At 38.8% G+C, this 23846-nt stretch overlaps 1 protein-coding gene across 3 annotated transcripts in view; it reads left to right on the forward strand.

The window, feature by feature from the left end:
* The window catches only part of TRAPPC11 (trafficking protein particle complex subunit 11), a 48645-nt gene extending 26015 nt beyond the window's left edge, over positions 1-22630 (forward strand). For 2 of the 3 annotated variants that reach the window (XM_072775914.1, XM_072775916.1), the window contains 11 exons: positions 377-564; positions 664-812; positions 995-1116; positions 1639-1758; positions 5795-5860; positions 5958-6114; positions 9883-9994; positions 13381-13472; positions 15844-15977; positions 18192-18359; positions 22362-22630. In XM_072775914.1, coding sequence (XP_072632015.1) covers positions 377-564; positions 664-812; positions 995-1116; positions 1639-1758; positions 5795-5860; positions 5958-6114; positions 9883-9994; positions 13381-13472; positions 15844-15977; positions 18192-18359; positions 22362-22406 — 1353 coding nt within the window. In that variant the 3' untranslated portion in view covers positions 22407-22630. Of the gene's footprint in view, positions 1-376; positions 565-663; positions 813-994; positions 1117-1638; positions 1759-5794; positions 5861-5957; positions 6115-9882; positions 9995-13380; positions 13473-15843; positions 15978-18191; positions 18360-19761; positions 19866-22361 lie in introns of those variants that run through there. The other variant, XM_072775915.1, reaches the window with a different exon arrangement.
* The last annotated feature ends 1216 nt before the right edge of the window (positions 22631-23846 follow it).

Below are 23846 nucleotides of genomic sequence, written 5' to 3' on the forward strand. Positions count from 1 at the left end.
TTAATGGATTTAGTTGAAAGGAACATTCATTCGGTTAATAATATTATAGATGTCTCTAGGAAAAATATGTTTGGAATTAGGAATTAGGTTACGAATATGCTAATGGTCATCAGAACATTCATCTATTTCACTCAGCAACCACTAATTGAGCATCTGTTATGTCAAGTTATTACCTCTGTTTAAAGGCGAAGTAGGTAGAACCTAGTCAGGGTCCCAGCTCATAGATGACCAGGACAACTGTAACCGCAGGTGTTCTGACCTCATCACACTGTGGGTCTCTAGAGGAACTCACTAGACCAGCCATTTCTGTGTAATTTGTTACAAGGGGATGGTGACAAGTATGATGTGGCATTTCTGACAGCCCTCCATCTTTCAGATTACGTCGGTAGATCTGGTTCTGGGCCATGAGACAGGAAGATGCGTGGTTTTAAATTGGCAAGGAGGAGGAGGGGACGCTGCTTCCTCCCAAGAAGCCTTGCAGGCCTCACGTTCTTTCAAAAGACGGCCCAGGCTCCCTGACAATGAGCTTCACTGGGACAGCATAGTCATTCAGGCAAGCACAATGTACGTCCTCCTTGCTAGGCAGATTATGGAAAATCATTTCTTTTAAATACTTTTTTTCTTAAAAATCAGTTACTCAGCTAAAGTTTTTTTCCCTCAAAGGATCATCTCTAGAGTTCCAAACATTTCTGTCCATCTGCGACATGACCCTCCTGCCCTGACTAATGAAATGTATTGTTTGGTTGTGACTGTTGAGTCCCACGAGAAGACCCAAATCAGAGATGTGAAGCTCACCGCTGGTTTAAAACCCGGTAAACATTTCCTTCTTAAAATTTGTTCAGTATTCCTTCAACATGAAATAAATACCAGTGATATCAACTACAGGAAGTTTGTTTCAAATGAGGTTATGAAATAGTGCTGTCTATGCAGTATGAATTGTCAGGATAATGTTTGAATTCTCTGTATTTTAAAACACTGATATTAACATTTTTAGGACAGGATGCCAATTTAACTCAGAAAACTCACATGTCTCTTCATGGAACAGAACTGTGTGATGAGTCCTACCCGGCTTTACTCACTGACATTCCTGTGGGAGACTTACATCCGGGGGAAAAGGTGAACTTGGTCAACCACGAGGGGAATGGAAATCCAGCTAGATGGCAGTTTTAAATATGTAGTGGGTCTTAGACAGTTAATGGGGCAATTTAACAGCATATCCTGAGACTAAAAATGAGATTTAACTAATGCACATGTATATACATTTTACATACTTCAATGTGTAGTTAAAGTTTTTATACATGTGATTTTAGAACAAATGACTGTAATTTAGAGAATTAGTTGCCCGGATAAAATAACTAAATAATATTAATTGTGTAACTTAGTGAAATGACCTCTCAGGCAGCTTGTATTTCCAAACTAGACATAAACAATTCTTGGGAAGTTGAGAATGATAATAAGAAAAGGTGGAATAGTGATAATCCCACTCATATATGGAGGCATGAACCGTCTATAAAAAGTATTTAAGAATTTAAACAGTTGGTACAGTATACTCTTAAAAGGTTGGGAACATTACCCTAGAATATGTATTAGGAGAAAATCTCTGAATTATTAAAATAAAGTACTTTTATTTTGTTACAGCTGGAAAAAATGTTATATGTTCGCTGTGGAACAGTAGGTTCAAGAATGTTTCTCGTGTATGTTTCTTACCTGATCAATACAACTATTGAAGACAAAGAAATTGTTTGCAAGTGTCACAAGGTATAATTCTTTATAACTATTTCGGGAAGCATCCTATGTGGAGTGTTCCCTATTTTGTATTTTTTTAGTTTATGTGTAAAAAGATAAGCAGCTTAGGTGCTTGTAGTCTGTTACAAATTTTTTTTTTCTTTTAAGATTTTGTTTATTTGACAGAGAGAGTACATGTGCACAAGCAGGGGGTAGTGGCAGGCAGAGGGAGAGGGAGAAGCAGATTCTCTGCCTAGCAGGAAGCCCAATCCGGGCTCAATCCCTGGACTCTGGGATCATGACCTGAGCTGAAGGCAGATAGAGCCATCCAGGTTCCCAATTACAAATTTTTAAAAAATATTACAAATTTTAATTAAACATCTCTTGGGTTTTTATCATTTATACTTATTATAAATGATATACTATGGAGTCATTGCTCAAACTTTAGAATATTGGCCACCATGGCTTTTTGTACAGTCAAGAGGTTTGAGATCTTTTGCCAAAAGTCTTGAGGCTCTAAACCTATATGTTTCCTTATAAAATCACGATAGACAAAAATCTATTAAGTTGGTTATATGCTGAAGATTTTGGAAGATGGGAGGTCCCCCTTTATGAAATATTTTTTCTGTTAAAAAAATACTACGGAAATTGTTTCTGGTAAGCACAGACAAGAGAGAGTGAAAATAAGAAGGCCAATATGGTCATAGCAGCTTGGAGGCAACTGCTGTCACCTTATTGGTGTATTTTCTATCGGTCTCTTTTCTATTTATAGTGGTTTGGGGGAGCTGTGTCTTTATTTAAATTTAACCATCTTGTACGTAATTGTTTGTATCCTCTTTTAGTAATGGAAAAGCATGATATTTCCTGTTTATTATTAGTCTTGTCTGTGTTGTTTTGGCCTGTTCTCAGGAATTGGGCCCTCGGTGGGCAGAGAAGGCAACCAGTCAGTTTATCCATTTGTAGTATGTTTACGGCACAGCATCTGGGCTGTCAGCTGTTTTATGAATCAGTGAGAGGCAATTTCATCCTAAGAGAGTTAGGAGTATTTCCCAAGTGGAAGGAGGGAAGGCATATAATATATCAAAGATTTCACCTAGCCGGATGCACTAGAATGAATCCTGGATGGTGAAGTAGGAGGTGAGAGTGCCAGTGTCAGCATGGCCTCCTAACCTGCAGCTCAGGCTGGCCATGTAAACCTTTGGCCTGTTTCCTCATCTACAAAATAAGAACAGTCCAGTTCTGTGCAGCTTTAGTGTCCTAAGCCATGGATGTCATTTCTACTTTTGATAATTTCTAGTAGACTCAGAACATACCTTTTTAAAGTAATTGTCTGCTACATAGTAACGATCCTGGACTCAAGCTCCAGTGGTGTGCAGTGCTCTCTTGTCCTCAAGACATGATATTGAGATATGTGCCACTTGTTTTTAACTCTCACCCTGGGACACCTATTTCCCCCACCCCACACTGCTCTACCCTCCGGTGACCATCAGCGTATTCCCTAGATTTAAGAGTCTTTTGGGTTGTCTCTTTTTTTTCATTTGTTTTGTTTTTTAAATTCCACATCTGAATGAAATCATATAGTATTTGTCCTTCTCTGACTTACTTTGCTTAGCATAACACCCTCTAATTCTGTCCACGTCATTATGAATGGCAAGATGTCATTCTTTTTATGGCTGAATAGTATTCCACCTTGTGGGTGTGTATATATATCCTTCCCCATCTTTTTATCCATTCATCTATTGATGGACATTTGGTTGCTTCTACAATTTGGCTATTGTAAATAATGCTACAGTAAACATAGGGATGCATATATCCTTTTGAATTATTGTTTTCACATTCTTTGGGTGCATACTCAGTAGGGGAATTACTGGATCATATGGTAATTCTATTTTTAATTTTTTGAGGACCCTCTGTACTGTTTTTCATAGTGGCTATACCACTTGGCATTCCCACCAATAGTACACAAAGGTTTCTCTTTCTCCACATCCTCGCCAACACTGGTTTCTTGAGTTTTTTATTTTAGCCATTCTGACAGGTGTGAGGTGATACCTCATTGTGGTTTTGATTTGCATTTCCCTGTTGAGTGATATTGAGCATCATTTCTGTGTCTGTTGATCTTCTGTATGTCTTTTTTGGAGAAATGTCTGTTTATGTCTTCTGCCCACTTTTTAATTAGACTATTTGGATTTCTTTGGTGTTGGGTTGTAGAAGTTCTTTATGTATTTTAGATATTAACCCTTTATTGGATATATCATTTACTTTTTTTTTATTTTATTTTTTTTTATTTTTTTATTTTTGGATATATCATTTACAAACATTTTCTCCTGTCAGTAGGTTGCCTTTTAGTTTTTCAAGAGAAACTATTTATTCTTCTATCAGCCAGTCCATTCCCAAGATGTGCTTTTAAGGGACACTAATACTGAGGAATAGAAATAGATGTCACACAAAAAAGAATGAATTGGTCATATATGTTTGGAAAATACAGGGTTAAAAGGCATTAAACAGGTATTTTGACTTCAGGGCTTAGCACAGCATTGAATTTGCTAACGTGTTGAGAATTTCACGAATGGCTTTGGTGATTATCTGTCAACGTTATTTTACTAAGACGCACCTTTCTCATGGAATATCTGTCTTACAGGTCTTCATGTTATTTGTAAGACATTTTTGGAAATTTAAATGTAAATTCTTTTCCCTTAATGGGATTAAATCTCATTTTTACCTGCACATGAGTCCACTTCATAGGCCATGTGGAAATTTAAAGTAGGGCACATCTGAGCTACTCACTGAGTTGCTGTTTGATTTCCATAGATATTTTCTGTGGGGGAGATACTGAGGACCTAGGCTTTAGATTCATGGAACCCCTGCATGTGTTTTCAACCACTAGTATCCTACTTACTATACTTCCTAAAAAGTTAGCTTGATGGTATTGAGAGGCAATCCTTGAAGCATATAATAACAATAAACATGGTTCTGGCGATTCCACTAGTGCTGTGTACGCATTCTCTCACTTCATTGTCAGCAGCCCTGCGAGGATCATGAAACTGACACTCAGAGACCGTGTCCCCACCTCAGGGTCACCTCCGTGTGCCCAAGGTCTGCATGGTGAATAAGTATGTATCTTCCAGGATTAAAACCCACATCTTCCTGGCATTTGACAGCCTGAGTTTTTAATCAACATGACTTTTTAAAAAAGAGTTCTCACCAATGGGGTGGGTGGTTTGGTTCCAGAGCCATAGTAACCTCATTGCTTCTTGAATAGACTCAGGGATGAGAAATAGCACGTTGGTTAACAGTACAGATTTCAAGTCAGATCTGGGTCAGTTTCTGTCTTTGTCAGTTCCTAGCTATTTGTGACCACTTTACTGTAAAATGGCGAGTATAATGGCATCTGTTTCCTTGAGCTATTATGAACATTATGTAATGCAGGTATAGCGATTATAGCACTGTCATATCTTACTGTTGTTGTTATTAGTCATCTTACATTGGGGCATGGTAAAGAACTTAGGCAAAAAGAAGACTCTGATTCTAAGCTTGGCACCCCTAGGTTTGTGGGCCAAGGGCAATCAATTTAACCTTCCTTAAACTTTAGTTCCTCTTTTGTAAAATGGTGACAGTGCCTGCCTCCCCACTTTTGCAGACCCTGATAAAAATAATGTGTTAGAAAGCACTAACACAATTTATTAGAAATAGTGGTCTGGTCTCTCTATATAAGTTTTTACAAATATTATCTGAGAGGAACATCCTAGCTTCTTTTTTTTTTTTTTTTAATTTTTATTTATTTATGATAGTCACAGAGAGAGAGAGAGAGGCAGAGACACAGGCAGAGGGAGAAGCAGGCTCCATGCACCGGGAGCCCGATGTGGGATTCGATCCCGGGTCTCCAGGATCGCGCCCTGGGCCAAAGGCAGGCGCCAAACCGCTGCGCCACCCAGGGATCCCCCTTAGCTTCTTAATATGTATGGGATTATTTATTAATCAGTTACAGATTGCGTTTTGCACGCCTTCTATTTTTGAAACTATTTTTAAGTTTAGAAAAGCCATTGAATGTGCCCTTTAAATTGTCTTGCAGGATGAAACCGTAACTATAGAAACTGTCTTCCCATTTGATGTTGCGGTTAAATTTGTCTCTACAAAGGTATGGTCCTGTGAAGCATTTTGGAAATCATTTCAGTTATAGAAGTTAACAGAAAAAGTAAAGTGGATTACTGACCTTTTGTCTTCATTTATGACAGTTTGAGCACCTGGAAAGGGTCTATGCAGACATCCCCTTTCTATTGATGACGGACCTTTTAAGTGCCTCTCCCTGGGCCCTCACTATTGTATCCAGTGAGCTACAACTTGCTCCTTCTATGACCCCGGTGGATCAGCTAGAGTCCCAAGTGGACAAAGGTGAGAATGTGGATCATTCCACTTAATTAGAAGACAGGGGTGTGTGCGTGCGTGTGTGTGTGTGTGTGTGTATGTAGATTGCCAGTGTAAGAGTCAGCTTTTTGCTAAGGGAGGGTAATTGAAACTGATACTCACAAAAGAAAATAAATTTAGAATTACGGTGGGATTGGTGTCATTTACTGTTTGCTTGAGTATGCCATATTTTAAAAGACAAGATTTTTGCTACTATAAGGAAATGACTCTTTGAAAAATGTACTTGAAAATGAAATAGTTTTTCATGTTTGGATTTTGTTATAGATTTTTTCTTACTAATTTTTAATTAATGTTTACTGTTAAGTATAATTTGAGATGGTAAAAGATGTTTATTAAAGAAACTTGGGAAAATACAGAAAAATAGACATTAAGTTTTCTAAATCAGCTAAAACAGATTAGAGATGTGATTTACACCTAGGATATTATTTTTCTGGTGCATTCTACTTTTGGGCTTTTATGCTTCTTGAACTGTTAAAAGAGAAGAAAAAAATGAGTTTGAATGTTAACCCAAGCAAAACTGTGCTTACTGTATTGTAAGGGTGAATATTGTATGAAAAAAACCATGCTATATTCTTATTCTTAAATGAGTCACTTATTTGCTCTGTTTATCTGTCTGCTATTGGGCTTCAGTGTTACAAGTCATATAGTTGATTTGCAATGAGATAAGAAGTTTTAGAATTCCAATATATTTTTTTGCATCTGCTGTGTAAATAAGTGTCAGCATTTATCAGTAAATCAACAGATGTTTATTGAGTTCTCTATACGACCCCGTGTTCGGTTCTCAAGACACCAAAAGAGCAAGCAGTCTTCATAGTCACTTCTAAGCATTATGTAGGAAAGTCATCATAAAGGAGTATAGGTAAAATAGATAAAATCTAACATGTCCCTAAGCCTCTCTATTTAAATGCTACTAATAGGTCCCAGATTCTGTGAGGTAATACTAATAAAAAGAACAATTTTGCTTTCAGAATGCCTTCATCAGTTTTATTTTCGTCTTTTGAAACTTGGTTTTTCTCTTGCAGTTTCGGGAGTCTCTGGTTCTACTTTCTCTGTCCTTTTTTCCTCTCTTCCTCCCTGTGCTAACTTGGAATAATCATGAGATTTAGAGTCAGTGCTGAACTAGATTCAGTTCCTGGTCCTACTACTTGCTCTTTTGCTATGTTGGGCTGTTTGTTTTATCACTTCTCAGAGTTAAAGAAGACAGTGTGTATGAGATAATCTATATGAAAATCTTAGCTCAGTGCTAGTCTCCTAACAGCTCCATACCAACTAGTTTTTTGTCCATTGTTTCCCGATTCCCTTTCTTACCCCTTAACTCTTGGTCAGTTCCAGGATCCTGACTTAGGCTCCCTTTACTTTTCCTACAGAGACTCCACCTGCCTGCACCCTTAGGGTTGTCTGCCTTCCTCAGCCCAGCTAGAGGAGCCACTGTACACTTAGTAGCAGCTAGAAACCACAGACAAACTAGATAGACTCCCTCTGTGGGTGCACATCCAGCCCCACACCATGTTCTCCCTTTTTTGTGTCTCTTGAATCCAGAGTCTTTCACCAGCTCTCATCTGGCCTCCAGAAATACCTTGCCATTCTCTCCCCTAGTCTGCCTTCATATTGCTGCCAGAGTTTGATTTCTCCAGAAACTATTCTGAACTTGTTATGCCCACTTAAAAAATTTCATGACATTCCAGAACTTTCCCAGAGCAGCTCGCCTTTCCAGCTTTCTCTGCACCAGTCTTTCTACTTCCCCTTCCTCTTTCCAAGACTTGGATCAAGCCAAACTTTTTGCGCTCAGCAAACATTGCCTCCATCTGTTTTTGAACATGTTAGTTCAAAATTATGCCCCAAACCCTTCCCTTTCTCTTTCAACCTGCCGAACTCTTCTTGCTCTTGAGACTCATGTAAGCTTTGGCTTTTTGATCTTCCCAAGCAGGGCTAGGTAGTCTTCCTTCTTTAGTCCCAGAGTTTCTTGTAGCACTTACCCCATTCTATTGTAATTATTTATTTACAGTTATGATGACACCCTTACTACACCCTGTGCTGGAGCCATGACTTAGTCTCTTCTTTGTATGGCCAACCTCATAGTAGTTGGGTAATAAATGCTTATTAAATTAATGAAGAAAAGATTAATTAATTAATTAATTAATTAATGAAGAATGCCTACCTTTAATTTCCCATTCCTAGTCTTCTATTGCTGCCATAACACATTACCACAAAGTTAGTGGCTTAAAACAATACAGACTTCTTATCTTAAAGTTCTAGAGGTCAAATGTCCTAAAATCAGGGTATTGGGAGGACTGCATTCCTTCTGGGCTCTAGGGAAAATCCTTTCCTTTGCCTTTTTCAGCTTGCAGAGGCCAGTCGGATTCCTTGGCTCATGGCTCTCCTCCATCTTCAAAACCAGCAGCGTAGCATCTTCAGATGTTTCTTTTCTGACCTTTGCTTCCATTGTCACATCTTTTTCTCAGACTCTCTGGTACCTCCCTCTTTCCCTCATAACCCTTGTGATTATATTGGGCCTGACTGGATAAACCAATATAATCTTCCTATTTTAAGATCCTTTATCACATCTGTGAAGTCCTTTCTGCCATGTAAGGTCACATTCACGTTTTGGGAATTATGATGTGGATATCTTTAGGGAAGGGAGTGGCATGGGATTATTCTGTCTACTACCTCTAAGAACACCAGAACTAATGCATTACAAAATTTGTGTTAGATACATTAAAAATAACAACTTTCCTAGGTCATAAAGTTGACCCTAATGTTGTTAATAAAGATTGTATCATTAGATACAATTAGAATTAAGGAGGACTTGGTGGAGTGAGGTGGAGTAGGGGGGGACAGGGAACAATATAAATGTCCCAGGTTTTAGTAAAAGGCATCTTAAGAGGTTTGAATTAATGTGTGTTTTATTTACTGGGCCACAATATCATTTCCTAGTTCTTCAAAATTACTTAAAAGTAGTTAATTAAAGTAGAGGTTGGCCCAGCTTTTTTCCCTTTGACTTCTAGTTTCTACCTACATTTAACTATTAATTTATCACAGCCTTCTTCATTGGAGAACCATTTCACACACAGATTTGCTGACATTGGCACTAGATAGGCCCTTTTCCTGGCTTGCATTAAAGGCGTGGCCCTTAGGCTGTGCAAGGCTGACAGGCAGAGAGGCCTTGGTTCAGATAAGCATTTGTTTTGTCATCATTTTTAGGCTAAACTTGGCAAGAGGACAGCATCCTTGTTTAAGAGGTAAATAACCAAATTAGGCAATAATGAGGCACCATGTAACGGGTTTCCATTTGATGGTGTCAGTAATGTATGTTTGTCAGAGAAAGCCAGAGTTGGCTGGAATGGCATTCTGAGTACCTTAAGGGTTAGTTAAAAATTTCTTGTTCCTTACCGTGAAATGTTTCCTTTGGAGAAAGAAAAATAATCACCAAATGGTATTATCCTGACTCCAGACTTTTCCTTTTCATCAGTTCCCATAGGAACTTGTCATAGGCCTACAGCTCCTTCACCTGTTTTTGTTATAATGAAATATTGATGTATTAGAAAAAACCCTGGATAGGGACTTTGTGACCTTGAAAAAGTCATTTAACATCTCTGCACCTTAGTTTTTAGGTCTATAGAATGTATAGAATGTATAACTGATAAAGTGTTCTTTTTTTGCTCAATTAAAAGAGGTAAAACTCTGCTTTCATAGAGGAAATCATTGCATAAGGATTATAAAGACTGTTTCTTGTAGTTGTCTTACAGACTGGAGAGAGTGCTAGTGAGTGCTTTTGTCTTCGGTGCCCATCTGTTGGAAATGTTGAAGGTGGAGTGGCAACTGGGCATTATATTATCTCCTGGAAGAGGTAAATTATAGCAGCCCTATCTTTTTTTCCTTGTCTGTGCTATTTTCATGCCTTTATTATTTGTTGTTGTCATTTAATATTTGAAAGCTGTTGTCAGTCCTGGGGAGAAGACTAGAAGTCACCTACTATCACCAACTGTTTGTCAAAAACACAAAAATTAAAAAGGATCATTAAACTTTCATTTGTATTTGTCACAATTTGTGACCTACATACTGATGAAATTGTAACCAAATGAATTCTCATAACAAAATCATGAAAAACATCAGGAGAAACTGGTCTTATTTGCAGTCAATAGGATTGTCTGCAGAGAAAACTCAAGCAAATTATTTGCACTAAAGAGTTCTAGCGACGTTGCTGGATATAACATTCAATATACAAAAATCAGTTGGCTTTCTATATATCAGTAATAAATCTCTAGCAATGTACTTTTAAAATAAGTATCATTTAGATGACAGCAATAATCATAAGGTAAGTAAGAATATATCAAATAGAAAACATGTGTTACCAATATGGAGAAAATAATAAAATTTTAAAGCATTAAAAGAAGTTCTTAAATGGGGAAACATACAAAGTGATCTTGGGTAGGATTTGGATAGGTCTGATATTCTTTGTTCTATAGAATCAGTACAATTTCCTTCAAAATCTCAATAGCTTGTTTTGTTTTTATAGAACTTGACACTCTTGATTATAAAATTTATATGGACAGGCAAAAACTTAGAAATATCAAGATACTCCAAAAGAAAAACTAGGCAGGGGTACTTGGTCATCTAAATTTGGAGACTTATTGTAAAGCTTCAGTAGTCATTGCTATGGTATTGGCTTGGGAATATGTAAATTAGCCAGTGGAACAGAAGAGACAGTCTAGAAATAGATACACAGATCTACACATATGGAAATTATATTTTAGAGAGGTAGCATTGCAGATCAGTGGGGAAAGGAATTATTTTATAATCGGTGGTGAACAATTGGGTTTCCATTTGGGAAAAAATTGGATCTTTACTATATATTGTATATAATCAGTCCCAGGTATACTAAAGTTCTAATTGTGAAAAGCAAAATGTTACTACTTTAGTAGAAAATAAGAGAATTGTTTTATGACTTTGGAATAGGGAAGAGTTTCTTTAAATAAGACGTAAAAGTTGGGATCCCTGGGTGGCGCAGCGGTTTGGTGCCTGCCTTTGGCCCAGGGCGCGATCTTGGAGACCCGAGATCGAATCCCACGTCGGGCTCTCAGTGCATGGAGCCTGCTTCTCCCTCTGCCTATGTCTCTGCCTCTCTCTCTCTCTGTGACTATCATAAATAAATAAATAAATTTAAAAAAAAAAGACGTAAAAGTATACGACACTAAAATTGATAAATTTGTTAAAATTAATTTCTTAGTTCATTTAAAAATACCATGTAGAAAGTGAAAAGACAAAATACAAATTGGGAAAAGGTATTTATAGCATGTAAAACTGACAAAGTATTAGAATTCATATCAAGAACAGATCATAAGAAAAACAAGTCCCCTAACAGAAAGTTGAGCAAAATCTTGATTATGCTGTGAAAGGGAAACAAAAGAAGCCAGATAGTGAACATAGGGAGTAAACAAGGGTTACTTGTTAGTTAGTAAACAAGGGTTAACCTTATGAGGAATCTGAGATTCAGATGTGCTCCCACTAATTTGGAAAAATGAAAAGGTTTAGCAATGCACAGTTTGTCAAAAGAGGTGGAGTATAAAATAGGACAATTACTTTGGATATCTTTTCAACAGTACCAGGTAAAATTGAAGATGTCTATACCCTATAGTCATAAAAAAAGTCCTAAACGTGCACACCAAGAATATATGTAAGAATGTTCATTGCACCTCTGATTATAATAGTAAAAAGTTATAAATATATATCCATCAACAGGAAAATGGTTGAACTGTGGCAGAATCATACAATGGAATGTTGTCTGTCAGTGAAAATGAATTAACCAGAGCTATATCTGGTAACTATTAACTATTAAGTGAACAGAGCAACTGCAGATGTTCAGAATATGAACGCATTGCACATATGTAATATTGGAAAACATGTAGAATACTGTATATTTCTTAGGGCTACATACATAATTTGGAAAAGTGTAAAGAAATACATAGCAATGATAGATACCAAATCCAGGATGCTTCTGGAGGGGAGGTGCAAGCAGGAAAGGGTAGGTGGGAAGATTCAGCTGTATTATGTTTCCTTAGACTGGGAGGTAGACAGGTGATATTTCATGTGTTATTTTCTTAGCACAGCTCAATTTTGTCATAAATTTTAGAACAGTGGATAGGATATACTAAAAATGAGAAAGGAAAAAGAACATAATTTTATTTTAAAAAACTGACATCTTTCTTTTTCCCCATTTCTGAATTTACCACATTGAAGTTTAGTTTATGTTTATAGGAATTAGAATAGGATTGGAGTGCCTGGGTGGCTCAGTCAGTTGAGCGTCTGCCTTTGGCCCAGGTCATGGTCCCAGGTCCTGGGATCCAGCCCCACATTGGGCTCCCTGCTCAGAGCCTGCTTCTTTCTCTCCCTCTACTGCTCCCCCTGCTTGTGTTCTCTCTCTCTCTCTGTCTCTCTTCCTCTCTGTCGAAAAAATAAAATCTTAAAAATAAAATAAAATAGGACTTTGAAGGCACTGTTTAATTTTCCCATCCTGTTTGTAGTACCATACAGACAAATTTCTTAATGATAAGGGATTAGATGTTTTTTCCTGTTGCTTTTGCTGGATAATAACTTGCATAGAGCATCAGCTGTTCCCCACCCAGATACAGCCTCTTCCGAAGGGCTTTCCTTGGTCAGGGGGCTGCCAGCTGGCCCTGCAGATCCCATTCTCACTGTAATGGAGGGAAACGTATTTGTCAGTTTCCTGATGTTGCTCACTTTATCTCCGCAGTGCTGGAATGCCACTGTGTTTATTGATAGTACAATATTTTTAGTTCCACAGTTCTTACTGTAAACCCCTAATGTAGTTATGACAGCATGCTTGCAAGTGGTCTGGTGCTCAGCTGTGACCTGGCCACAAGGTGATAAGGTCTCTATCATAACTTCAGTCACCACAGTGCCACCTACACTGATCATTTTGCTACCAAACACGGTGTCAAATGGTATGCTTCATGGTGTGGTTGATTTATATTCTGGAACTGGGACCAAACAGCGGCCTTGGGTTGTGACACTTGTTCAAAATACAAACAGGATTCTAAAAGCTTTTCACAAAACTACTATTAATAAAGGTCTAGAAAATGTGTAAGTAATTTCTTTTGAATTACTTTCTGAAGTAATTCCTTTGAAACAAGTTGGCGAATATGCACGTTTTCTGTTTTTGATTTACCTTTTTACATCAAATGTGGATCTGAAAGATGCACTTTTCTGCCACAGGACCTCAGCCATGGGAAATGTCCCTGTCATCAGTACCGTCATCACTCTGCCACATGTGATCGTAGAAAACATTCCCCTCCATGTGAACGCAGGTAATGGCATCAAATTGTATTTGATAAAAAGAATATAGTAAGAATATCTATTTTAGCTTCTAAGGTTTAAAAAAAAATTTTATTATGAAAAGTGCCTAGCATTTACAAAAGTAGATAACGATAAGTCCTGTTTTATCTGTACCTCTACATATGCCTCCTACCCCCATTATTTCGAAGTAGATCCCAGCTACTGTTTCATCTATAAATATTTCTGTCTGCATCTTTAATATCAGTGGTTATTTTTCTAAATATAATTACTCTTCTATTATCATCACTTTAAAAATTAGCAATAATTTTTGTTTTGTTTTAAATACACATTTATTCAGCGTCATGATCAGACTATTACATTTAGCAATCAACGGCATGGGTGCAAAAAAACCAAAATCTACCTTAAAACCCTCTGTTGGAATGCTTTATACTTTCCACAGAACAGAAACTAAAATAACCTGTTATACAATTAGTCACAAATACAGTCCTCGAGTTTTTTGCCCATACACATGAGTATTGTCTAAAACATGTCTTCTTTATAGCAGCTAGGCCCTGCTACCACTGTGCTTGGCTAAGTTCACAAATATGCTATAACCTGTAGCTTCCCTGTCACTTCTCTGGCTCTCCTCTCCTGCTAAGCTTTGTTTCCTGGCAGTAATTAAAACCTGCCACTGCCATAGCTGCTGCGGCTGCTGGAACCACCATAGCCACCTTGGTTTCATGGTTTGGCTAAGTATTGGCCTCCACCACCATAGGGGCCAGAGCTTCTGCCTCCAAAATTTCCTCCTTTCATGGGTCCAAAATTTGAGGATTGATTGTTGTAATTGCCAAAATCATTATAGCTTCCCCTACCTCCAAAGTTGCTGCTTCCATCATTACCAAACCCCTGATAGCCATCCCCACTGTCACCGTATCCACCACCACCTCGACTGCCACCAAAGCCACCTTGACCACTGAAGTTCCCTTCACGACCAGAGTTGTCATTCCCACCAAAACCACCTCCACGACCACCACCAAAGTTTCTAGAACCACTTTGGCCTCTTTAGCTGGACGAAGCACTAGCCATCTCTTGCTTCGATAGGGCTTTCCTTACTTCACAGTTGTGGCCATTCACAGTATGGTTTTTTGAATGACAATCTTGTTACAGAGTCATGGTCATCAAATGTCACAAAAGCAAAACCTCTCTTTTTGCCACTGCCTCGGTCAGTCATGATCTCAATCACTTCAAATTTCCCATACTGTTCAAAATAATCTCTTAGGTGATGTTCTTCAGTGTCTTCTTTAATGCCACCAACAAAAATCTTTTTCACAGTTAAGTGGGCACCAGGTCTTTGAGAATCTTCTTTTGAGACAGCCCTCTTTGGTTCCACATCTCTTCCATCCACCTTGTGTGGCCTTGCGTTCATGGCTGCATCTACCTCCTCCTCCACGGTGGCGTATATGATGAACCCAAAGCCTCTGGAGCGCTTGGTGTTTGGGTCTCTCATTACCACACAGTCCGTAAGCGTTCCCCATTGCTCAGAATGGCTCCTCAGACTCTCATTGGTTGGTTTGAAGCTCAAACCTCCGATGAAGAGCTTCCGCAGCTGCTCAGACGTTTTGGGGAGACTCTGACTTAGACATGATGGTGGTGGGAGGGGAGACTTTAATGATGCTTACTCGGCGGCATCCAGGGGCAGAGGGCAATAATTTCGTAATATCAAATTCTGGTGGTGTGATTTCCCTGATTGACTCGTAATGTTCTTTAGATTGTTTTAAGGTCTTGGCATTGCAGCTGATGGATATCTCATACAAATGTTGAAATCTATAGGCAGGAAGACTCCCTCTCTACTCCATCACTTCCTTCACCACTACCATGTTCCCCTCTTCCTTGCTGTTCATTTATTAAAGAAGTGGTCAGTTGTCCTGTAGAGCTTCCCACAGTCTGGATTTTGCTAATTGCATTGTATCATTTTTAAGGATCTGTGAGTTGCTGGTGAGATCTATAGTCTTGATCAGATTGAGGTTCAAGTTTTTGGCGAGAATACTTCATAGCTAATGGTGTGTGCTTCCATCAAGAGGCATGTGATGCCTGTCATTCCTTCTTGAACCATGATGGATATTTAGGGAAATGTTTTATAGATTTGAAAAATTATTCCTAAAATAATTCAGCTCTTGACCCTAAGTCAATCAGCTTGGAAAGGAGACTTGATTCTTTTTGGCCTGTTTTATCACAGCCCCGTCGCTATTGTCCAATCAAAGGATTTTCTTATTTAGCAAGAGTGCAGTAGTATCACTAATTTAAATAATCCCATGTCTACAGAATGGGATTCATTTACAAAAAGAACTCATAAATGGTGAACTATTTTTTTAACCAAAAGATACGTGTCCTCTTTCTCTGCAGATCTGCCATCCTTTGGGCGTGTCCGAGAATCCTTACCTGTCAAGTATCACCTACAGAACAAGACTAACTTAGTTCAAGATGTGGAGATTTCTGTGGAGCCCAGTGATGCCTTCATGTTCTCAGGTCTTAAACAGGTATAGGTCATATTTCATTGGGTTGCTTATATAGATATAGAAGTTTGGCCAGGAAATGGGGAGCTGTACATCTAATTTTTACAAATGAACTAATAAAGCTGATTGTGGTTCCTATTATTTTGATAGTAGGAAATTTTTAGTATTTATTTATTTATTTATTTATTTATTTATTTATTTATTTATTTATTTATTTATTTATGATTTGTTTATTTTAGAGAGTGTGCAAGCTTGAATGCAGGAAGGGGCAGAGGGAGAGAGAAGCCTCAGGCAGTTTCCCCACTGAGTGCAAAGCCCGACGTGGCGCTTGATCCTAGAACCCTGAGATCATGACCTGAGCTGAAATCAAGAGTCAGACGCTCAGCCAACTGAGCTACCCAGGCGCCCCTGTAGTCATTTTTTAAGATTAAGTACAATTTGGGATCCCTGGGTGGCGCAGCGGTTTGGCGCCTGCCTTTGGCCCAGGGCGCGATCCTGGAGACCCGGGATCGAATCCCACGTCAGGCTCCCGGTGCATGGAGCCTGCTTCTCCCTCTGCCTGTGTCTCTGCCTCTCTCTCTCTCTGTGACTATCATAAATAAATAAAAATTTAAAAAAAAAAAAAAAGATTAAGTACAATTTGTATAGAGGTCGACTAAGTGGGCAATACTTTTCACATCGAGATCACACATGTTATTCTTTCTTTTTTTAAAACAAGAATTCTGGGTACCTGGGTGGCTTAGTGGTTGAGCATCTGCCTTTGGTTCAGGTCTGCCCTGGGATCAAGTCCTGCATCAGGCTCCTCACAGGGAGTCTGCTTCTCCCTCTGCCTCTCCGTTGTCTCTCATGAATAAATAAATAAAATCTTTAAAAAATAATAAAAATAGAACAAAAACTCACAAATATTTGACTATAATAGAATTCCTGAAAGTTTTACATTTCTCTTCTATTAGTACTCAGTGTGTGTGTTTGTATGTTTTAATTTGAGGCCGAGAGGTATTACTACCCTTATTAAAAGCCTGATCCTCTGGGGTGCCTGGCTGGCTCAGTTGGTAAAACATGCGACTCTTGATTTCAGACTCATAAATTCAAGCCCCATGTTGGGCATAGAGTCTACTTTAAAAAAGAAAAAGGCCAATTCTCTTAATTATCAGTGAAATATTTTAGAGATTTTGATATTGCATAGAATTTAACTTATTTTTGATACATTTAGACACAATTTTATATTTACAAAACAAAATTAGTCCAGTGTTTTGATTCACTGATTCAAATCAGAGGTGAGGTAGGAAAGTTCATCACATTTTTGAATGGAATGTACACTTTCAGGCAAAACCATGTTTCATTGAGAATACTGTCTTAACTGTCAACGTGGATTAACAGACAGTGCTCAGTAGTCAGTAAATACTTGTTATCAACAAGGGCGTAATTAGAGTAACGAATGTATCCTAATACTCAGAAGCGTCTGCCTAACTAGTTGTCTGTGCTGTGACAGCACAGACAACCCTATATGTAAAATAGAATTATATATAAAGTGGACTGTAAGTCCACATGCTAATTGAAGTTTATAATATATAGTACATCTCATCAGCTGTTATATGTTGGTACCCGTATATGTTGACACATGTACATACTAGATGTACTCATTTGCAAACGAGTAAGCTTTTCTAGTGTCCTCATCTTTTTCACATATTGATTTATAAGTAAATAATGTACAACACCAAAATCTTAGAAATTTGTGTTCTTTTCTAAAGTAGTGTCAGAGTTTTCCAAACATCTTTTATTCCCTTGACATCATTTACCTCGCCACAAAGGTAAAATCCCTAAAAGAAAACACCAGAAACGACTAATTTGTCTTAGGTTGACAATGTAAGCAGTGATACTTTGCAACTGATTATCTCATAGCACCTTGTGACTATAAAATCTATCTGGTCGCAGACACAGAACATATTGATCCATCTCATGTTCCCCTTTTTTAAGTTTGTGGAAGTTGCCATGTGGTGGATCTTGGTAGAAACGAAGAAATCGTGCATATTTTTTTTATGCGTTTCTTGTCTATGTAGTCCTCTCGTCTTGCATCATACTATTTCAGTCTTGTGTTTTAGAATCTGTCTGGAAGGCGGAATAGGAGAGAGAAAGTATTTCACCAGAAAGATTTGTAAATAATGAAGGGGTGACAACATGAAGAGGCTGGAGGCGTGTGTATTTGATTTTCTTTCTCTACAACTTGTTATGCTATAGATTCGATTACGGATCCTCCCGGGCACTGAACAGGAAATGTTATATAATTTCTACCCCCTGATGGCTGGATACCAGCAACTGCCATCTCTCAACGTCAACCTGCTTAGATTTCCTCACTTCACAAACCAACTGCTCAGGCGTTTTATACCTACCAGTATTTTTGTAAAGGTAAGGCTTAGAAACCGTCTGTTTTTTGAAATTTCCAGTCTTAGAAACAAACCAGAAGTGTTTCTTTCACGTAAGTTCCTCTAAACAATATTTTGAGACTTGATTGTTTTTATTATACGAACTTGGCAGTATTGCCGTTCATTGCTGTAAGCTTGCTATTATTTTACAGAATCTAACTTCAAAGGTTATTATTCCCTTAGGTAGATAATGATTTACCTTCACTGTGTCCTCAGACCTGTATTTTCTTCTGCTTAGTAAAGTATGTTTTTACATCGTAGTTAGTTTGTAACCAGTTTATAGTCAAAATGGATTAACTTTCTAAATACAGTCCTTGAACTTGCCCAGTTCTCTGTGTCATACTGGATTGGGGTCTTTTCTGAAAATGATCCTTTGTCGAAAACTATACTCGGGTTTAGTGTTTTGATTTTTTACACTGGTAAAACCATTTCCAGGTTCCCGCAGTAAAGGAGCATGTAGGACAGTGGGAGTCCATGTGGGAGAGAGTGAACGGGGCCACACCAGTGGTTCACTAAGCACAGCACTCACCTCTGGTTTAGCCATTCTCACTGCCTGTAATTAAGGCTTCCCTCCAGGTAGTTGTGATTTCCCCAGTAACTCAGATATATGTGGATATATGTGTGTCCTGGGGGCCGTCTTCTACTTCAAGTTTATACTCACTTTTGGAAAGACGGGTTATGTGGCCATTTCCCTTTCTGTGTCTGTCTTAAGTTTGGAGGAACTGTCCCTTCTTTACATAATCTGGGATGGGGTAAATTCTAAATTAGTCTGTGTTCATGTATCCTATGTGATCTTCCTAGAGTTTATCTTCCCAGACTTACCCAACTTCTTTTTGCATCTGTCAAAAATGAATTTATTAATGTTTTGAAGCATCGTACTTTTTAGATTGTAGAGAAAAATTTCATGATTCTAATTCACTTGTGTTTAACCAGTGACTTTTTTTTTTTTTAACAATGGTTTTTTTAAAAGGCTTTATTTTTTTTAGAGCAGTTTTAGTTTTATAGTAAAATTGAGAGGAAAGTACAGAGCTTTCCCATATACCCCTGCTCCCTCCTCCTCCCCCACACTGGTGGCTTTCTAAACATTTCCACTTGTTCACATTCCTGGGCCATGTCTGCTGCCATTCTTCCCATCAAGGTCTGAGAGGTCACCTTGCAGGGGTGGGGAGCAGTGGGGGCACAGTTGGTCTCTGTTGTCCTTTTAGCCATTTGAGCTTCTAAAAGTATGCTATTCCCAGACTCTGAAGCTTTCATTAGTGTGAGGGTGGGTGTCAGCATAGACAGAGGCATACAAACATAACCCATCCAAGATACGAGAGTTGATCATTTTGAGGAATTAGGATCGACAGTCTACCTATTAATCTCTATCATTCCTTTCCCTCTAGGTCTTGTACACCCAGCCTAACCCCAGCTCCTGCTAGTACATTCTTCTCATTTTCTTCCACAGTAAACCTCTTCAGGTAGTGCTTAAATCCATAAGGAAAAGTTACAGAAAAATAAACATTTGTAAGTTTTAACATAACTAACATGTCTTTTTCCTTGAAGTTCTCTTTTTTAAAATTTTATTTAAAACAGTTAACATGTAATGTATTATTGGTTTCAGAAGAAGTCAGTGACTCATCAGTCTTACATAATACCCATTGCTTATTATATCACGTGCCTGCCTTAATGCCCATCACCTAGTGAGCTCAGCCCCCCACCTTCCCCTCCAGCGACCCTCAGTTTGTTTCCTATGTTTAGAGTCTCTTATGGTTTGTCTCCCTCTCTGATTTCATCTTGTTTTTTATTTCCCTCTCTTCCCCTGTGATCCTCTGTCTTGTTTCTTAAATTCCATGTATGAGTGAGATCATATAATTGTCTTTCTCTGATTGACTTATTTCACTTAGCAGAATACCCTCTAGTTCCATCCATGTCACTGCAAATGGCAAGGTTTCATTTTTTTTTTGATGGCTAAGTAGTATTCCATAACATGTCCTTTTCTAACCACTGTGGTTTTTTTCCCTAAATACTACCTTCTAGGACTACCTTCTAGTAACTTGACTGCTGCCAAAAAAGTTGGCTGGGATCTTCGGGGCTGGCTCCTTTATCAGTTGAGAGAACTTACGGTGGCAGTTGTTTTAGCTGCCATGCTAAGGATGGTGCCTGAGAATCACCCTCTCCCCATTAGTGAACAACATAACTGACTCACATTGTACCTGCCTTTACTAAACTCCAGAGATGTGCAATTCCAGTAATGAGAGCTGCCAGCCCTACCAGGATTTAAATTAACATTAATTAAAATTTAATTTAATCTAAAAATTAGTTGCACTAGCTGTACTTGAAGGCTCAATCAGCGTGACAGGTGGCTACCATGTTGGACAGCGCCGACCTGAGCTTTTCCATCATCACAGAAAGTTCCACTGGACAGCAGTGTCCTCCTTCAAGGCTGGATTAATGTTTTTCTTTCTTTGAAAAGTAGATTCCAGCTTTTTAATTGCATGATATTCCTGTCTTCTGTCCCTTTGTAAAGCTGTGTATGGGGATTTTAGCAGGTTTCGCCATTATTTTTTCCCATTTTTTTTTTTTTAAAGATTTTATTTTATTTGAGACAGAGAGGACAAGCAGGGGGAACAGCAGAGGGAGAGGGAGAAGAAGGCTCCCCGCTGAGCAGGGAGCCCAATATGGATCTCGATCCCAGGACCTCAATATCATGACCTGAGCTGAAGGCAGATGCTTAACTGAGCCACCCAGGCGCCCCCATTATTCTATTTCTAAAACTGAACATCTTCTATCAGTACTACAGATGATGTGAAGTATAAAAGACCTGTATTTAATTCATTCTTTTCCTGCCTTGAATGTCAGAGGCCTAACTTACACACGTATGTGTGCATACACACACACACACATACACACCTAAAATGCAGAGCGACAAAACTAGAAGCAGGAGTGCTCCCTTCCCTGCCCCAGGGAGTCCCACCCTAAGCATTCTGCCTAAAGCCTAGTAAATGGCTTTTGGTGATAACGCCATAACACTGTTCTGTTCATATCCTGAATTCCAGTTCTCTTGCTTTTCCCACAAAGGTCTACTAATGTACATTGTCTTAATAAAGTTATTTACAAGAATTGCATTTTTTCAGTTCCTTGATGACTCCCTGGGGTGCTGCTAACCTGTCAGAATTTTTACCCCTAAGGATAACTATGATACCTTAACCTTTACTCTTCTGATATGATGTTTTGTTTTTTCAGGGACCTTAGGGAAAAGGAGAGTCTTGTTTTTATCTGCTGCTTCTGACCCCATGGTAGTCATTGTTAGATACCCCAATTCATTGTGAATTGCCTTTTCTTACAAACAGGAGATTGGGAGACCTTGAATCCCAAGGAACTGGTCTATCAGCTCAGGTTTGTGGCCTTCTTCAAGCTTGAGATGCTGGAGGGTCCCGAGCAAGGGAGAGAATGAAACTGTCACTGAAGCAGGAGTGGTGATGGGTTCCCTGTCACACGCTCTCAGTGACAGATCTGTAACTGCTAGAACACAGGGTGAAGAGAATTAGTGACTGAGGCAGATTCAGCTGGTGGAGGTAATGCAGCTGGCCTGCGATGTCAGTGTCTGGTGGCGGAAGGAACCGCTCTGTCTAGACCCCACAGCTCCCTCCCCAGGCTCAAGTGAAGTGACAAGGTGGGGGGAAGGAAGGAGAGATGTGATTTTTTTTTAAAGATTTTATTTATTCATGAGAGAGAGAGAGGCAGAGACATAGGCAGAGGGAGAAGCAGGCTCCCGTCAACGAGCCCAATGCAGGACTTGATCCCAGGACCCCAGGATCACGACCTGAGCTGAATGCAGACACTCAACCACTGACCCACCCACGTGCCCCAGACAAATGTGATCTTGATACCTGTACACGTTTATCCTGTTTTTGTGAAAGTTTCCAGAATTACAAAATCTTTTCAATGAAGGAAGCTTTTGTCATAACTACTTTGTAACCTTTCTTATTTCCCTGCTTTAAAGCCACAGGGCCGGCTCGTGGATGATACCTCTATTGCTGCCGCGTGAAGTTCAAGACTAGCCCTCGGCTGTTCTTAGAGAAGGCAGACGGAGCTATAGAAGTTTTTCATTGTGAACTGTAGCTTTGATCATGGTAAAAGTTAATCTTTTCTATTTTTTAATGGATGTCATACCAACTCTTCAGAGGAACTCATGCTAAAAATATTAGGAAAATCTATCCTCTCTTCTAGTTTCACTAATAAATATTTGAAATCTCTCAGTGTGACGTGGAAGGATGTCAGACCGTTGTTATTTTTGGAAGTCGTTTTATGAATAGTAGGTTCTTAAAGTAAGTCGTTCGCATGTGCAATATCAGAGGAAAAGCCAGCCTCCCAAACAGGACTGGCCACGGAGGGGAAGGTGCACCAGAATCTGCCCCAGGATTTCTGAATGCCCGTGGGTCACTTTCAGAGTCGGCTGAACCAGAGCTAAGCCCATCCTCACAAACTGAATGAGTGCTCAGGTTACATACATACCAACTCATAGCAGCTGTGTGACTGATCCAGAAAACTTCCAGAAAGTTCGAATCAAAGCAATCAAAGGTGTCTAGAAAAATCTTTCCTTAGGATCAAAACATGTGAAATGGGTTTAGCTTGCTGCCAAAACGTGGATCGTTTATGAAGCAGGTTTGTATTTGTAAGGGTGTTAACTGTTCATTCTGACAGGTTCAATCTGAACTACAAGGATGGGATTCTCAGCCTAATTTCTTAAGGAAAAGTTTTGGAAAAAGCTGCAAGTTCTAAATGAGAGCTTTTAGGTAGATTGTGCTGTTTCAGAATGAACTATTTAAAACTCTTGGGAAATTCATGTAAATAAAAATCATATTGTGAAAATTTTCTTCAGTTAAAATATCTTAATTTAAAACTTACCGGATTTCCTGGAAAATCTTATTTAAAAGTGTAGGAGTTGTAAAAAGAAAATAGTGATGTAAATAAATATATTCTCTTTCAAGTACGCTTGTATGCATCTTTCATTTATTCTGAGCTTGTTTGATTTCAGCCTCACAAAGTAGGTTTTACTAAGAATACTGTTGTATGAAGTCTAGGGAGAGCATAGGATTAGAAATTGGGAGATCTGCGTTCCAGAACTCTGCTGACCTTCAGGGAGGCTCGGACAGTGGAACAGGCTGTCTCAGGAGGACATGAGTCCCCTGCCTTCTCAGCTTTTCAGAGAGGCCACAGAAGCTCGTCTCCACACTCAGATTGTCCATGGTCAGATCCCGGCTCCGCTGCTTGCTCATGAGGTGCTGTTCAAGTTATGTATCCTCTGTACGTAAGATGTGGATGATGGTAATACCCATCTCTTAGGCTTATTGGGGAATGATAACAGCTAATACATGAGAAGAGCTTGGAAACATTGGCTGACCCACAGTAGTGCTCAACCAGGGACACCTGTATTATTATTATTATTATTATTATTATTATTATTATTATTACTGTTATTATTACT

The sequence above is a fragment of the Canis lupus genome, chromosome 15, assembly GCF_048164855.1.
Source record: "Canis lupus baileyi chromosome 15, mCanLup2.hap1, whole genome shotgun sequence".
In the NCBI taxonomy this organism is placed as follows: domain Eukaryota; kingdom Metazoa; phylum Chordata; class Mammalia; order Carnivora; family Canidae; genus Canis; species Canis lupus.